This window comes from Eleutherodactylus coqui, chromosome 13 (genome assembly GCF_035609145.1).
Source record: "Eleutherodactylus coqui strain aEleCoq1 chromosome 13, aEleCoq1.hap1, whole genome shotgun sequence".
NCBI lineage: Eukaryota > Metazoa > Chordata > Amphibia > Anura > Eleutherodactylidae > Eleutherodactylus > Eleutherodactylus coqui.
The window spans coordinates 63,946,147-63,963,830 of NC_089849.1; the positions used below are offsets into that span (position 1 = coordinate 63,946,147).

Here is a 17,684-nt window from a genome sequence, read left to right on the forward strand (position 1 = left end):
GATTTGTTTTTTTAATATAGATAGTGGCATGGAAAATTAAAAAAAAACAACCACAAAAAATTATTTAAAAAAACCCCGTAAAAATGCGACTTAAACAATAGGTTATTTTCATTAACACATTCCCTTTAAATTTCATGCAGTAGTATATCCAGCGTCCTTCAGCTGTCTGATTAACGAAGCCTGGAGGGCACCCACCCTCTGCCTATTGGGACAGAGTGACATCCTTGAATAAGCCATTAATGTCACTGTGGGGTTAAAAGGGGGGGTGGGAGTTTGAAAATAGCAGCAAATTTCAGCAGCCGCAAGACGGCATTGAATTCTTGCTGTACAAGGGGCAGAAGCCTGAGGATGAACAGCCGCCTCACTGACAGATGGAGAGACATTACACTATGTATGGCTGGCTCTGTGTATGAGAAAGCAGATCAATAGAATCATCGTTACTACAAGGCTTGTCGGAGATATTTTTTCTTTCTAAAGGCAGGGAATACTACGAACTAATAAAGAAGGCATACTAAAAGGTCTCCCCAACAGACTTTGTTTATATAGCAGCAGCGATGACATATACACACGACCATTATAGCCAATCACTGGCCTCAGTGGTCTTGTACCATCAGTGTAGCAGTCACATATGTATATGGTAGAGAAGACTGGTTGCCACTATATCCCACCAGGAAGTACACCTTCATTTTCGTTCTACAACATTTTCTGCCTTTAGAAAATGGAAAGAAAAAAAATCTCAGAAGACCGTTTTATGTAATTAGTAGCACATCACAATCATGCACTCACCTTCGGCTTCTATAGCGATGATACTTCCGACCTCTGAAGTGTTTGGGGGGACGACCACGTGGTCGACAATTTAGTTTCTGCTCTTGGGGTGAAGAGGAGGGATCCTTGTTTTCAAAGTCAGAGAGGACAACACTAATTTCTACTGGTTCAATCACGGTTGACAATTGTGGGGGACCAGTATCCCCTTCAGGAGCTATGAAAATAAAAGGATAGTTCTGCTTTGTCTACGCTGAGATGTTACATAACAAAATATTTAGCCTTTTTATAATGAAATTGAAGGGGTTGTGTCAAGACGGACTTTTATCACCAATCCACAGAATAAGTGATAAAAGTCTGATCAGTGGAGGTCCCACTGCTGAGACCCCCACTTATTCTGAGAACAGGGGTCTTGTGTCCCCATCTCCTACTGACTGCAGGCTCACTGCGCCCCACACAGTGAGGAGGAGATTGAAGAAAGTGCTTTTACTCTGCAATTGTTGTCAGCGCCACTGAAAACAAGTGAGGCGGCGCTTCATTCATTCTCCAAATCACTGCGGGTGGGTGTAGTGAGTCCACACTGATAAGAAGATAAATTCGGACCCCTGTTCTCGGGATTCATGGGGGTCTCAGCAGTAAAACCCTATTGATTAGACTTTTAATCACCTATCCTGTGACCAGGCGATAAAAGTCAGTCTTGGTACAACCCCTTTAACCAATAAATCAAGAAACTTAAGGTCTCCTAAATATGTTTGCTACAGTAGATTGTTCCCTTTTTGATGTCTTTTAGAGAGTCCGTTATTTGCGGTCATGCAAACCCAACATAAATCTATCAAACTGCATGGCTGAAAAGAAAACAACAATAATAAGCGAACCATTGTGTCGTTTGCTGAGAGAGGTCATATACGATACAGATGTGCCCATGTATACAGGTCCTAGAAGTCCTTAGGTTTTGATAAACAGTAACATTTTGTAGGGGCAGCCTCGCTTATTAAGACAAACATTAATTATAATGGAGGGGAGATTCTCAATACCTGGCAAGCGTGCGATCTTGCGTGGACGCCCAGGCCGTCTGCGTGGTCTTTCTTTTGCCAGAGCACCCATAATGGACTCAAACTGCGGATTGCGAGTGACATCCTCTCCTGGACTATAGTCACTATCATCTGAAATCAGGAGGAGGGGCAAAATGAAGCAAGAGAAAAGAATTGTATAAATAATAAGACTAATACTACAGCTTAAAAGGTATATAGTATTGATATAGTACTGGTAATAGTTAGAGTCGAGTGAAGATGCTCGTTCGAGTATTAGCATACTCGATGGTGCTCGTTACTCGAGCAAGTATCACGCCGAGTTCGACCCCTCCCTGTTTTGACACTTCACCGCATTACCACTTCCTGCTGTGACATGCCAGCGTCCGTGCGTTCACAGTAGTATGTGGCTTGCGAGATAGAGATAAAGAGAGAAGAAGAAAAAAAGCTCGGCAGCGGGCGGGTCAAATACAAAAATGCTCGGGTCTCTCATTGACTTCAATGGGGTTCGTTACTCGAATAGAGCTCTCGAATATTACGAAAAACTCGACTCGAATAACGAGCACCCGAGCATTTTGGTACTCGCTCATCTCTAGTAATAGTTGATTGCTTGGGATCCGCCACTCGGGACCCTGGCTGATCAGGTAATTGGGCGCCCTCTGTCAGCACTGGGATATACAGGAGTTGCAACAGAAGCCGCTGCTCAGAAGGGACTAGCGCTTTACAACCATAGGCTGGGGTTTTATAAAAATCAATGGGAGCTGCGCCTACAGTTATAAGTGACGGCAAATACATGGAGGCCAGAGCAGCAGCTTCTGCTTTAACCCCTGTGTAGCCTGGTGCTGACAGCGGGCGCCTGATCAGTTGGTAGGCCGGCATCTCCAGTGGCCGACCCCCAGCCAACAACTATTAATGACCTATCATGAGGATAGACCATCTATAGTATTTGGAGTTGAAAACCCTTTTAATATTAGTGAATTGTTGTTTTACTCAAAAGCGAAAACAGAAGATATCTAACCATCAGCATCATCTATGGCTCCCGCATCCATAATATCATCTTCATCGTCTTCCTCCTCCTCTCTAGGTCGTGCCACTTTGCGGAATATTCTTTCATCTTTATTGACTAAAATGACAAACGAGTGATGAAACGTACCTACATCAAAATTAAGCGGTGGAGGATCATCAGCACAGCAAAACATTTATCACTGAGAGATGATTAATGCTCTTCCATGACAGCCAAGAATAAAGTGCTACCAGGTTACACAGCGATGCGGCAAAGTTTAAAGAACGGAGACAAGAATGTTCAAATTGTAAGCAGTGGAGATTTTCTTTGTTTTTAATATAAAACAGGATTATAAAAAAAAAAGTTATTAAACATTATTAAAAAAGTGTTCTAGAGGAAAAATTGATGAGGCTCAAGTGAAAAACTTATGAGACACTGCCTACAACAGGGTGCAACTACATTAGGGTCATAGAAGTCCAATAGTGGACCTAACAGTCTGAAGTAGTCAGTGTAGAACAACACTTTGTTATACTTGGCAGCCGCAGTCTCAGAGTCTGTACTATCAGACATGGGATGGGGTAAAATGCTAGAATGCTAATGAATACCATTACCTGGATGGACGTGGCGCTCCTTCACATGGCGGAGGAGAGTTGACTTGGATGTACTCTTGTATTGACACATCTTGCACTTGTACTGCTGAACCACCACTACTTCCATCATCCCTTCTAGGGCTTCCAAGTCCGACACCAATTCAGGTGCACCGGATGAACGTGAGGGAGATCTCTCCCCAAGAGCCATAGGACTTACCGTCAATGGGTAACTAGTAGGGGCTGTAAAAATAATAATCTTTATATAGCACCAACATATTTTGCAGCACTTTACAAGTCAGAGGGAACACAGATGAAATAAGACATAACATACGGTATTAACCCAAAACAAGTTTGGACAATAGGAGTGAGGGCCCTGATCACAAGAGCTTACAACCTATAAGGAAACATGGTGACACAAGAGGTACAAAAGCTTGTTCTGTACAATGATCCAGCTATCTTGTAAATAAATAGGGTAGTATACATAAAGAGCTGTGAGCTGGTCGCAAATATCTGTGTATATACAGATATGAAGTGCATTAGGGTGTATGAAATACAATGGGATGAAGGGGGTGAGATTTCAAAGAAGGAATCTAGATGTGGAGTAAATGGAGAAGAGTTAGATTAGGGAATGTGACCGTTGCCATAGGTTCCTGCATGGGAGTAACCTACAGGGTATTAACATGTATGGAGGGAGAGGTGGGAACTCCTGTAAAAGTACCTGAGGAGCATTCACACCCTTCCCCAGTGCTAGGTAAGGCAACCTCCCCCTGTAGAACAGGGATAGCTTTGGGAGGAGAATAGGAAGCTTGCATGGGATAATGAGGCAAAGTAGAAGCAGTCACAAAACTGGGAATATTAGAGAATACATGAATATGTAGAAAGGCTGACTCCACACTCCTTTATATGATTATATTCCTTGTTGTGATCAAAATTTTATGTGCAACATTAAGAAAATGAATATTTTATATGAACAAGTTGCTATTAGCGATCTAGATATGGGTGTAGTCGTTTTGCATAGCTGCTTCAGCTCGTTAATCCAGATAACACGGCCAGAAGAAACACCCTTGATAAGAAACCACTGACATAATAACATGAGCTAGTGAGATGACAGAGCAGAACTAATGTTCTACAACCATCCATGCTTTCTTATTGGCAAGGAAGATAGGCACACCTGTGTACAGCCTTTGATTTGAAAACCCTAGAAGTTGTTGTAAGACAAAATAAAGCCGAGATCATTCTGATTACACCAACCTGAGTGTGACGGGTCATGATTTGCAGAGCAGCTGTTATTTATTTATAACAAATTTTGACAAAAGCAAGGTATACCCGTTTCACAGACTGAGGGTGCATTCACACGAACGTATATCGGCTCGGTTTTCACGCCGAACCGATATACGGTGTCCTCATCTGCAGGTGGGGGGGGGGGGGGAGGATGGAAGAGCCAGGAGCAGGAACTGAGCTCCCGCCCCCTCTCTGCCTCCTCTCCGCCCCTCTGCACTATTTGCAATGAAAGGAGGCGGGATGGGGGTGGGACTAAGTTCCGTGAATTAGCCCCACCCCGTCCCGTTTCTCCCCATTGCAAATAGTGCAGAGGGGCGGAGAGGAGGCAGAGAGGAGGCGGGAGCTCAGTTCCTGCTCCTGGCTCTTCCATCCTCCCCACCCCCCCTGCAGAGAGAGACAACGTATATCGGCTCGGTGTGAAAACCGAGCCGATATACGTTCGTGTGAATGCAGCCTTATTGTGATAACAAGCCTGATCAATAGTTATAGAATTCAAAGAAGTGACTGAATAGAGTTGCCAAAAGCTGGTTCCAAATGAATGCTGCATAAGGAAATCCCTAATTTAGGCCCAAAGGGCTCTGGCTCCTTAGGAGGAAGATCCAGCGCACCTTCTCGCGTAGCAATTTTTTGTCCAGATCTCACTCACACAGACCCAGTTCTATCTCACAAATGCCCCAGAATAGAAGTACCGTCGCCACCATGACACCCATTGACATACCTCGCAATGGCGGTGTCCGTTTTCATGTGTATAGAGCTCAGGTGTTTGGAAATGCGCCTCCTTGGCTCCTGAACCATCTTACCAGCATATATCTTAGGGCAGGGGCGTCTTACTCCATATATAACGCCTGTGCAGAAAAAGCATTTCCCACCGGGATGAGAGCCAGTACGTTTGGACTTGGGTAGTTGTCTATTCAGGGCAAGAGGACTGACAAGCAGGCTATGCACTAGATGATCGTGTAAATCCTGATCTTCTGTACAAAATGCTTGGGTAGTGGGTAAAGGTGCTTTTACAAAGAACGATTATTGTTCGGATTCCCGCGATGGGTGACAAATGATTAATCACTGGGGGTCTGACCGCTGGGACCACAGGAATCAGTAAAACAGCATACTCCAAGGAAGTTACGTGAATGCAGCAGCAGTGTGCAAGCATGACTAATGCTCCGTTTACTTCAATGGTACTGATGGAGATCGTAGAGCACATTGCTAAGCTTTTTCTATAGACAGTGAATGGAGCCGATTTGGACCCGAAAATTACGCAGAGTTTGTGGTGATTTTCTGTTACAGAAAATCTGCGCCATTTTTGCTACCTGTGAATGAACCCTAATGCAGAATGTTTGAAACAGAACTTCAATTTATTTTTTTTACTACTGTAACTTATTTACGGTTTGCCTTTACGCTGGGTAGGAGAAAGAAAACTCTATTCCTCTCTGGAAACCTTTAACACGCTGAATCGACAGATTTACTTATTCTTACAATTTAACAAAAGAGTATCCATAAAGTTCAATTAACATCAAAATGTTAACAAGAACAAACTCCGTCAGAAACACTTTGTGTCTAATAGTATTGGTGCCGGCTAATTTCTTGATACATCGCACTGAATGAACTGAAAAAAGGTGATGACAAAAAAGTTATATCACAAAAAGTGCTAGATTTTACACTTGCGGCTTATATAAGCAAGCTTAATGAAATGCGCAGCTTCAGTTTAATGTAAGACAAAGAGAATATTTCTCCTTACCGCCTTCATGTTCCTGCAGGATCAAATACTGGGTGATCTCCGAATTTCTACCTTCGGTGCTTGTAACGATGCAGCCTGAAATGTAGAAGTCGTTTAAAACAATCTATACATAATTGACAAGTAGACAAATTGATAATCAAGTTCCCATCACAATGTTTCTGACAGCAGATTGTTCTGACCTTCTCAAGGCTCTCTTGCAAAAACAGGAGAAAAAAAAAACAAAAACTTACATTTTGCCACAATTTAGCTGCTTTTCAAGGAAGCGTTCCTGGACCTGCTGTCTCTGCTCTATGGGTGAAGTCTTCCGGTGTTGTATAAAAGTAACTTATAGGTGCGCCGTCTATTAGAGAATATCTACGTGGACATGTGGAGTGTATATAAGCCCCTGCCGCAGCTAGATCAGCACTTGAGGGCCACATTTTTAATTTGTGTGCATCAGAAAGCCTGAGCCTTTACATGCTCTGATATAATAGCCGTTTTTTAGAATATGTCTGTGATTTTACAACTAGAGTAAACCTTCTGTCTAAGAGAAGAGGAGGCTGATATTTGCTATAATTTAAGACAGAAACCTCACCCTAGGCTGATGGATTATTTTTTTTCTCTATGTGGACCTCTGGGTTCGGAAAACAAATCACAGCTTTCTCCATTTTGCTGCGGTTCCTGCACGGACGGTTTCCATTGAGGTCAATGGAAGCTGTCCAATCCGCGGCCCATCCGCAATTGAATTGCGGGTGGCCGCGGATTCCGTGAGAAAGCAGGTTTAAAAAAAAAAAACTACTGCACATGTGCGCTGCCGCATTGATCTGCAGTGAAGCGCCAAACGGGTAAGCACTGTCTTCGGCTCTCACATGCAGAATCCGACCCGCCCGTGGACATGAGGCCATACACTGATCCTACCCTCTTCCCCCACCGTGTCTAGGACAAGGGGCGAAAGCTACAAATGTGACGCTTGTGAGGTGAAGCATACAACCCACCACCTTGGACCTCTCTAGTTTTGCTTTTCCTCACTTCCTGGGGGCCACGGAATGGACACTGGTGCCTTGGAAATCTGGCATTTCCTGTGCTTACTGAAAGACCCAGCTCTTCGCATGGGCTCAGACATCCTTCTTCACCATCTGTAAAAGGTTTGTCCTTAGTAGCACATCCTAAGGTCTTCATCACACGTGTTGTGATATGCAAAACGCTCAAAAATACAACATACTCGAAAATTAAGGCACTGAAAAGAGCTGCGATCGAGCGGCTCCCATTGAAAATAATGGAAACATTATACCACAATTAGCGTAGTGCTAAATCGTGGTAAAAAGTCTATGTGAGGGAGGCCTTAAAGGGGTTGTCTGGGACTTTTACTAATGAGAACTGCTTCCCTGAGGATAGATCATATTTATTATTACAAAAACACAAATATATCACCACAATTATAATCATCCGTATAATAAATTTAACAATTTTCCCACTCCCCAAATATGCCACAAAAGATTTATTCTACAATATATTATATATATATATTATATATATATATATATATATATATATATATATATATATATATATATATATATATATAATAAAAAGAAAAAAAAAATCAAGCTCACATACAGCTACAACACTGATGTAAAAACTACTTCATTTACCCCCATGAAAAGTTAGTTAATAAGTTTTATGTACCCCAAAATAGTGCCATTGAAAAACACAACTTCTCTGCAGAAAATACAGCTATGTCAATACTTAAATTAAAATAGGAGAAGTTTTTATCTCTGAATGTGATGACACGAAAGGTTCTTAGGTCCTTAATAGAGATGAGCGAGCCTACTCGGCCGCGCCCCTTTTTCGCCTGAGTACCGCGATTTTCGAGTACTTCCATACTCGGGCGAAAAGATTCGGGGGGCCCCGTGGGTGAGTGGGGGGTTGCAGCAGGGAGTGGGGGGGGAGAAGGAGAGAGACAGGGCTCCCCCCTGTTCCCCGCTGCTACCCCCGCTCCGTCACGCCTCCCCCCGCCCCCCGAATCTTTGCACCCGAGTACTGAAGTACTCGAAAATTGCGGTGCTCGATCGAAACGAGTAGGTTCGCTCATCTCTAGTCCTTAACCCTTTCCAATCCAATTTGTATCCTGGTTTTCCTAGGGGGCTTACTCTTTTTCTGCCATTCTACAACGGCGCTATATGCTGGCTAAAGCCAGTACTGCATGAGATGACACGTTGGATAGGCTCCGACAGCAGAGCGGCTGGCAATATACAGTAAGAGAACCCCGACGGACGTCTTCCAACATCGGAGCTGTACAGCCTTAAATCATAATGTCTTCAGACATCAGACAGTGGATTGGAAAGGGTTAAAGCATCATATCAAGTTCATGCTGGAAGCATTAACCCGACACAGGGGGATATGTCTGTTGCCCCCGTGGTAGTTTTCATTCACAATAACAATGTCCATCGATCCTCTGCGACTTCTCATGGCCATCACACATTGTGCAAGCTGCAAGACAGAGGTTGGCTAGAATCCCTCTTCACCTCATCATTAAGACCTCGGTACATGATGTGGTTTTATGGGGAAATATTTAGGTATTTTTTCTCCCCCACAAAACCCCAAGTATTTTTATGTGGTATGCATATAAATCCTTCATCGCTGAGTCCACGGGTCATAGAGTAAACAGACTGAACTACAGACTGGGAGAGTTCATATGGGGACAAGATAAGCCGGACAGCTTGAGGTGCGCTTGTAACACGCTCTTCTGAGTCACGGTGTGGCTGAGAATAAATGTATCTAACAGATGATGAAATTAAAGGTTTGTTTATTTCCTCTTACCTTGAATAAGCTGAGGGTTTATTGAACCATGTATAATCCGATCCACAGCAGAGTTGGATGGATAGGTAGTTGCCGGGACTTCGGAAGGTATGAGGACGGGCCGATGAGTCTGAGTAAGGACTGACTGGCATATACTGCACACTCCGGGCACGGAGCAAACTTCAGTCTGGCAGGGAAGGATCTGACTGTTTGATATGGTCTCCTGAAATTAGGAAAAAAGTTGAAATCAATGGTAAAGTGAATCAGTGAATATAAGTAGATACCAATTGGTCATAAATCTACTATTACTGTAATAACAAGTCATAGCATTCCCAGTAACTGCATTTACCCAGATAGGGATTGCCACTCAACACTCAGACTTTTGAAGAAGAGCGGCTTTACATAGGACTTTACCAGGTGAAAAAAAATTGCTCAAAAGAGCAATAGTTGTCCCATGAGTCCTTAGTGAGTAGTTGCTTAGTAGTCAATAGCCACTTTGAATCCGCTTTCCTGCTCCCCGTTTGGCTACAGGGGGCAAGAAAAGGAATCCCCGCGGCAGAGCGGTTCGGTCTCTGGACGGAACCAAACAACGCCGGATGGACGCCATTAACTATAATGGAGTCCACCTGCTTGTTTTTGGGATGAAAAAAAAAATGCTGCACGCAGTGCTTTTTTCGTGCGGCATTTGCAACCAGATCTGCGATGGAACATCCAGGCGGAGGGTCTGATATAGATGTTAAGCCTGTCTAAGGCCCAATGCACATGGGAGCATTTTTGTTGTGGAATCTGGAGCGGGCGTCTGCCTCCGTATTTCGCAGCAATGACCCTACATAACATGCAATGCAAAAAAAAAGATTCTTCATGCACATGAGCGGAAACCAATTGCGGTTTCCGCTCGCAGATGAAAAATTACGTAAGGGCCGCGTATTCCACAGCAAAAGCAGAAGTTTAAAAAAAATGATATCTGTACTGTGCATGTCCAACGGCGAGCCATGCAGACCAGCCACAGTACAGAGAACCTGGAAGAAGAGAGGTACGCAGGGTCATGCGCTGTGGTCGAAGATGATCTGTGTGCCTGAGGCCTAAGACTGGATTTACAGGAACAAGTGCAATGTAGGTCAGTGAAAAACTGACCCTTTTACCTGTGATTTGATTTCGATTCTCCTGCGTATTAGGATGTGTTTTTTAGATAAAAATGCACGTTTTGCATCAGATTTAAATCTGTGTGTTATACGTGTGGAAAATGCATAAATAAATAAATTTAGGGGGAAAAAAAAAAAAAAAAATCACATATGGCCCAATAGTAAAATGAATCACACGCTCCCATATAAAGTAATAGGAAATTCTTGCAGCAGAATCACAAAAAAAATAGTATTTGCTGGGATTTTTCAATCTCGGACTATTGGTCCAGAAGAGAAAAATTGCTCATGTATATTAACCCATAGAATTCGTTTTTAACGGTAATATGTTTATTTTTAAACTGCACTCTGCCAAAAAAAATGAAGCACCTAGTAGGAGTTGTCGGTATGCAGTTACATCTCAGGCAGATATGCAAATGATGAGAGTTGTGGGGTGATTAGATGAACAGGTCTTGCCAACCAAAAGTGGTTCCACCATGGCCTGTAAAAAGGCTCCCAGAGGCTACTTGTATGTTGTGACTTCTTTTTCCACTTGTGTAGAGCTTGTTGACCACTAGAAAGTTCTATGTCTCAGTAGAAGAGATTTCACCTCGTTACCAGAGTCTGAGAGGGGCGCATTATTGGAATGTGAGAAGCTGGATGGTCGTATCAACGAACTGCCACCACCCGGGCTGTTCTGACCAGACTGTTAGGAGGGGTTGGGACCAGTGGATGTGTGAGGGGCCCTCACACAAGGAGACCAGGTTCAGGACACCCTCCACAGACCAACAGTAGAGAGGATCGTCTGATCACTCGACAAGCAAAGGCAGCTCCAACTGTTTCATGGACCACCATCCAGAGACAGGAGGCACCATAGTTACATGCCCCTGTGTCTGTTGGAGCTATTTCTGGGCAATGAAAAAGATATTCACAGCACCACACACACAAAAAAAACTGAAATAACTGTGGGAGTAAGTGGCTGTGGACGCCTACCCAGGATCCGGACAGCAAGGACCCTCCAAAATGTCAAACAAGAGTGATGGTGTGGCAGCACGCAGGAATCCAATCAACTTTCAGATAGTTTCCATGTAAAAATCCAGAATTTATTCGAATCCAATAAATTTACAGACGCGACGTTTCGACCATTATGCTATGGTCTTTGTCGAGCTTGACAAAGACCGTAGCATAATGGTTGTGACCTCGCATCTGTAAATTTATTGGATTTGAATAAAGTCCGATTTTTACATGGAAACTATCTGAAAGTTGATTGAAAACCATTTCCGGGCACCTGGCTGAAGGACATTTGGTCTTGGTGTCATGAGTGATGAAACTGGACTGCTATGGAGTGGAAGCAGGTTGTCTTCAACGAGTTTAGTTTGGGCATGAACAACGGCCATGTTCGCATTCTGAAAGCCAAGATGGGTGGAGGAGGAGTGAGTGCGCTTTGCTGTGGAGCAGAATACTGCCCCTAGTGCTGGTGTGATGGCCTGAGGGGCTATTGCAGATGAATGCTCGGCCGCACACAGCAAAAGGGTCACAGGAATGCCACCACAACATTGTCACACTTCGTGGCCTGCCCAGTCGCCAGATATATCGCCAACAGAACATGTATGGGACTGCAATAAATCACTTTTCCACAATAAATTATCCTTTTGCTCCAATTTTGTAATGACTTATATCAGAGGCGTAACTTGAAGCTCCTGGGCCCCAATGCAAAACTGTAAAGGGGCCCCCAACTATAATGCTTTATTCATAGTACTGGGCTCCCTATATGGAGAAGAGAGGCCTTATGGGCCCCCTAAGGCTCCTGGGCCCGGGTGCAACCGCATCCCCTGCATCCTCTATAGTTACGCCCCTGACTTATATCAACATCACAATCACGCATATAAACTTTAATTCAATTCCGACAACTCCTCCTAGGTGCTTGATTTTTTTTCACAATGAGTGTATAATACTTATCCTAAGGCAAAAGGAAGGATTAGTAAAACATAAGAAAGAACATACGGTATAGTCATGGTGCATAGTGACGTCTGGTACTGGGGTATTCTCAATGTCTGTGTTCTGCCTCCCAGCAGTATCCGCGATGTTGGTAATACTTGGATTTAGCACAGGCTGTTGAATACCCATGTCATCTGGATTCTCCTCTGGCACAATATGACTGGAGCTTGGTGCTTGCACTTCTTGTTCACCTACAACTTTAGGGATTTGGTGCATGGTTGTCTTGATTGCATTTATGTCATTAGTTACGGAAATGATACTTATGCCTCCACTCATTTGTTCATCGGAGGTCTGTTTAGAAGGAAAAGTGTTCGAACTCACGTTTTGTCTCTGTAACACATCCAGATGTTGTGTCACCAGATCTGCTGTGTTGTCTTCTACATCTGGGTTAACTATTTGAAGGCACTGAGTGACATCCAGCTTGTGTTTTCCTGAGGCGACAGGATCCTGTTGTACATGAACTACATCTGTGCTCATATCTATTGGACCATCTGTGCCGTTGTTAGAGCCGTGCTCCATATCAGTCTCTCTTGTACTGGTAGGACCTTGTACATCGGTGGGACCTTGTGTTAAACCAGATTCTTCTGTGCCCTTTTCCAGTCTATTCCGATTGCCCGTTGACTCCACTCGTTCAATGCCACCAGGCCCTTGCTTCTGGGATGTAATTTCTTCTGAAGTCAGTTTAATGAAACCAGGTGAACTTAGGTTTAGCTTGAGTCTATCTGTTGAGTTGGTGGATTCTTGTGGTGCAGAAGGCATCTGAGGTTTTGGTTGGCTAGTGCCCTCTTCTTCCATCAAAACAACAATGGCTTCATGTCCCCCATCAAGGCTTTTTTGCTCTAGTATGTCTACATCTTTCTCCATTTCAACACCTTGGATCTGTGAACAAAATATACGGCAGCAGGTTTTATAACATACATTCAAAATGCAGACAAAAAGTTACTGCACATCATTTTGTAAAATAAAATAGTACAAAAGATAAGAAGAGTAAACATTTCTTCCGTTTAGTTGTACACGAATACACTTGTTTGACGACAGCCATGGTTAGTGTATAAAGATGTGAAGAAGAATTTGGTGGATTGAAAATGGCACAAAATAATGGTTCACCTTCTACGGGACCTAAGGAAATTGCAGTTTAAAGGGGTTTTCTAGGCAAAAACTATTGATGATCCAGAATAGGTTATCAATAATTAATTGCCGAGGACCTGCCGCTCAGGATCCCTGGCGATGACCTGATCACCTGGCCTGCTGTCAGTGCAGAAGGGCTGGATGTCATCATAAGGGACGGCATTGGAAGTGCCATAAGCTGGCTCCACTCTCACTGAATTCAATGGAATTTGACATGGCTATTACGCCGACGCAGCCATTACACTTCAGACCCCGAGGATGGAAGCAGAAGTGCTGGAAGTGTAATAGTCGCTTCAGCTCCCATTAATTTCAATGAAAATGAAGCCAGCTATGGCACTTCTGCTGCCAGCCCCTATGACTACGTCCGGCTCCACTGCACTGAGAGCAGGCCTGGCAATCAGCTCGTCGTCGGGGATGTCAATCAGCAGGTCCCTGGCGATAAACTATTGATGACCTAGCCTGATGATATGTCATCAATAGTGTTTGACCGGAAAAAAACCTTCAAGGTGTGGTTGCATCAGAGACAGCCCCTTTCAAAATGCAGTCCCCAAGATGATCAGCTGAATGCCCCGGGTTCTGTTCCCGGTAGCCGCAAATAATTGATTTTGCCGAGACAATCGCAGTCAGACAAGCATTTCTTCTGCGGGGCTCAATGCAAGGAAACAGTATTATTACATGGTGGACATTCAGATACAAGACTGTCAAGTATGTCAGAACAGCAGCCATTCATACAGAGCAAAGTCAGTACAGGAAGACAGGTGTAGAACGACTGTGAGCTTGCAGAAAGATGCCCCATAAGGGGTACGGTACTCCAGTATGAGCAGGTTTATTAACCCTTTCCAATCCAATTTTGGATTCAGGGTTTCCTAAAAGGCTTTCTCTTTTTGCTGTTATACAACGGAGCCATCTGCTGGCTAAAGCCAGTGTGTGTGCACCTGAGAGGCTCCGACAGAGGAGTGACTAGTAATAGACTGTAAGAATACCTTGTCGGACATCTTCTGACATTGGAGCTGTACAAGCTTTAATCAGAATGTTGGAAGACGTCAGACAGTGGATTGGAAAGGGTAAAGGGAACTTTATTACTGGAAAAACTATGCGATAACCGTAAAACAGTGGGCACGGTATAGTATGTGCAAAGGAGGGAAGAAAAAAATGAGTACATGGCACAACTTTCCATGTAGGAAAAAGGCTCAAAAAGTAAGGCACAATTGTGGCATGGGTTGGGGGCACTGTCTCAGTGTTCAGTGACAAGGAGACTCCCCACGGGGAGTAAAGAATCTCCGCCATTCGATGAATGGACAAGCGCTGCCTGTGATTGGCTGAGCGCTGTGACCAATCACAGGCAGTGCTCAGCTGTCATTTAATGAATGGCTGAGCGCTGCCTATGATTGGCTGAGTGCTCAGCTAATCAGACGCAGCCCTTTCATCCCCGCCTGCTGAAAGAACTTCATTACAGTGAGGGGACTGAAGTGGCTAGAAGCGCAGAGCCCCTGGCAGCGATGGAGAAGTAAAGAGTTTTTTATACATTTTTCGGACCCCTCACTTGAGTATAAGCTGGGGGGGGGGGGGGGGGGGGGTGTTCAGCATATAAAATGTGCTGAAAAAGTCGGCTTATACTTGAGTACATACGGTAATACTATTTTTGCTTTCCTCTCTGCTTAGATTGGTAGTCTGAAACAGGATGTTGGATTTAGAAAACATGATTTGCAGAAAGTTACTGAGAGATTTTCTAAAGTAGAAATAAGTATTAATAAAATGGAAGAAAAAAATGTTCCTATGATTGATACAATTAGTAAATGTGAGCAGTTTATATGTTTATCTTTGCAAAATGAAGTAGATGATCTAGAAAATAGATTGAGAAATAATTCGCAACTGGCAGCAAAATCATAGAAAAGGTGGAAGTATTGTATCCGAGAGAATTTTTTGAGGGAAGGCTGAAATCAATTATTAGGGAAGATACTTTGTCAGCTTTCTTTGCTGTGAAAGGGCTCCTAGAGCTCCTGCTAAACCGCCTCCACCTGGTGCCACGCCGAGAATGGTTCTGAAAACTCCTGTATTATAAAGATTGGCACATTATTTTAAAGAAAGCAAGACAAGTGGTAGACGGTCATCCTTCAGCTGTCCTTCCAGATTATTCTGTGCACATACAAAAATGACAGATGCAGTTTCAGGATGTTAAGAGGTGGTTACGGCGTTTAGAGATGCCTTATGTTATTTTATATCTGGCACAGCCAAGAGCTGGGATGCAAGGGGAGACTTTGATAATTCTAGGGATGCGACCTTCGGGATTGAGAAACACGAACAATATTTATAGAACAGTGATAAGTAGTTATTTTTATTAGTGGATTATTGGTAAAACATTTGACCGCCTGAAATGAGATTATTTGTTAGATAGGTTGGATAGTCCTAGGTACTGCTCTTTAGTATTTGTGACCTTACTATGATATTAGGACTTTTTTGACCACTATGACTATGTCTAGGTGATTAGAGCCCTAGGGAATATTGGTAGGTATGGGGTTTGGTGTAGCGGGGTATTCTTGCTCTCCTTCTCTTTCTCCTCCTGCATGATAAGCCGGAATTTTAAAGCTATCTGTGTAAAACATAAATGATACCATTTACCATGGTTCAAGAGGTTAATATAATTTTATGGATTCTACCGATTATGAGGGACAAAACTAGAAGAAATGCAGCTCTTTCATCTATTCAACAATTTCAATCAGCTATTGTTTGTCTATTAGAAAACACATTCAAAAGATACTATACACTTGCTTTACTATTCTGAAAGGGCACATTCTTTTCATTCTATGTACAAGTAATTTCTGTAGAGTAAAGGCTTATTTACATGCAAAGGCAATCTTTCCAAAGATTGACAGTTTTAGCGATCATTTTGCATAAAGTACTAATGGGCACTAATGCCCATTAGTACTTTACCAGCTTAATTTACATGCAAATGAGCCTCCCGAAGCTGCTTTCAGAACTCAGCAGGTGGTCTGAGCTCTGTAATTAGCTCCTTTGTTCTTGCAAGGGCTGTCATGGACTGATGGTATGAATACAATGTAATCAGCCGCTCCTGTGCAGAACACAGTGTGCAGTCCATTTTCTCCCACTGGCTGCAGAGAGAATACAATTTTATCTCTAGCTCCCGTGGAGAACACAGTGTATGGTCTGAAGAATGGTTTTTAAGCTCACCTAAAAATCATCGTTCAGGTGAAGAGTACACGATGGGAGCATTTATAGGCACCAATTATCGCTCATATGCCATCGTTTTAACGAACTTTAAGCGAAAATCATTGCGTGTAAATGGGCCTTAAGTGGATGGATTCATAAAAATCTCTTTTAAATTGGAGTCATCTTTTGTAGATTCTATGGAGAGATTAGTTTGTCTTAAATGTATTATTGGGCAAAATAAATATTTTTTGGTGGAAATATAAATCTTGTTATTTGTATAGCGCCAACTTATTACGCATCACTTTCAGGTAATTCTTATTACCTCCCACCAAGCTGGGTACTCATTTTACCTCGGAAGGATGGAAGGCTGAATTGACCTTGAGCCAGTTACATGAACCATTCGGGGTTTAACTTGCAACCTTCAGGTCGCGAGCGAGAGCTTACACTCTGCGTCACACGTGGCTCTAAAATATAGCTCTCCTCTCTATTCCAGCAAATGTATTTTGAATGTGATTGAATTTGTAGCTATATCCTTAATTAATAATTAATATTCCTACATTAATTGTGGCCGATTTTAATAACTGTCTGGATCCCCGTTTGGATAGATTTAATAAAAGGCCCTATAGGGGCTTCTCCTTCCCGTTTATTAATGGAATTACGTTTATAGGTGATCTGTGAAGGTTGAAAAATCGAGATGTTCGACAATACTCTTGTTATTCCAGTTCACATAATATACTTTCTAGAACAGATCTCCCGATAGGTAGTTCTATCTATGCCTCCTTATGTTCGTAGAGTGGAATATCTCCCACGAGCTGTATCTGATCATTCTCCACTCTATTGCTCTTTGATTATGAATGGTGGGGGATTTGGTTCAGATAGAGTTTGGTGGTTAAATCCCTTTGTGGTTGAATACTAGAGCGGATGAGGCTCTATTGAAATGTTTTCAGATTAATACTAGCTCTTCCTCAGTGTCTATAGAATGAGATGCTATGAAGGCATTTATACGTTGTAGTTATTATACACAGATTAGCCTACATAAGACTAAATCTTGGAATGTCATTATGGCCCTTCAGCAATGAGCTTTAGATGCAGAGA

At 43.0% G+C, this 17,684-nt stretch overlaps 1 protein-coding gene across 4 annotated transcripts in view; it reads right to left on the reverse strand.

Moving 5' to 3' along the window:
- Positions 1 to 17,684, reverse strand: part of ZNF335 (zinc finger protein 335) — an 89,850-nt gene that overhangs the window by 37,635 nt on the left and 34,531 nt on the right. For all 4 annotated transcript variants that reach the window (XM_066587862.1, XM_066587861.1, XM_066587860.1 and 1 more), the window contains 7 exons: positions 12,300 to 13,172; positions 9,199 to 9,400; positions 6,400 to 6,474; positions 3,405 to 3,623; positions 2,809 to 2,913; positions 1,797 to 1,925; positions 787 to 979 (listed from right to left, as the gene is read on the reverse strand). In XM_066587862.1, coding sequence (XP_066443959.1) covers positions 787 to 979; positions 1,797 to 1,925; positions 2,809 to 2,913; positions 3,405 to 3,623; positions 6,400 to 6,474; positions 9,199 to 9,400; positions 12,300 to 13,157 — 1,781 coding nt within the window. In that variant the 5' untranslated portion in view covers positions 13,158 to 13,172. The remainder of the gene's footprint in view (positions 1 to 786; positions 980 to 1,796; positions 1,926 to 2,808; positions 2,914 to 3,404; positions 3,624 to 6,399; positions 6,475 to 9,198; positions 9,401 to 12,299; positions 13,173 to 17,684) is intronic.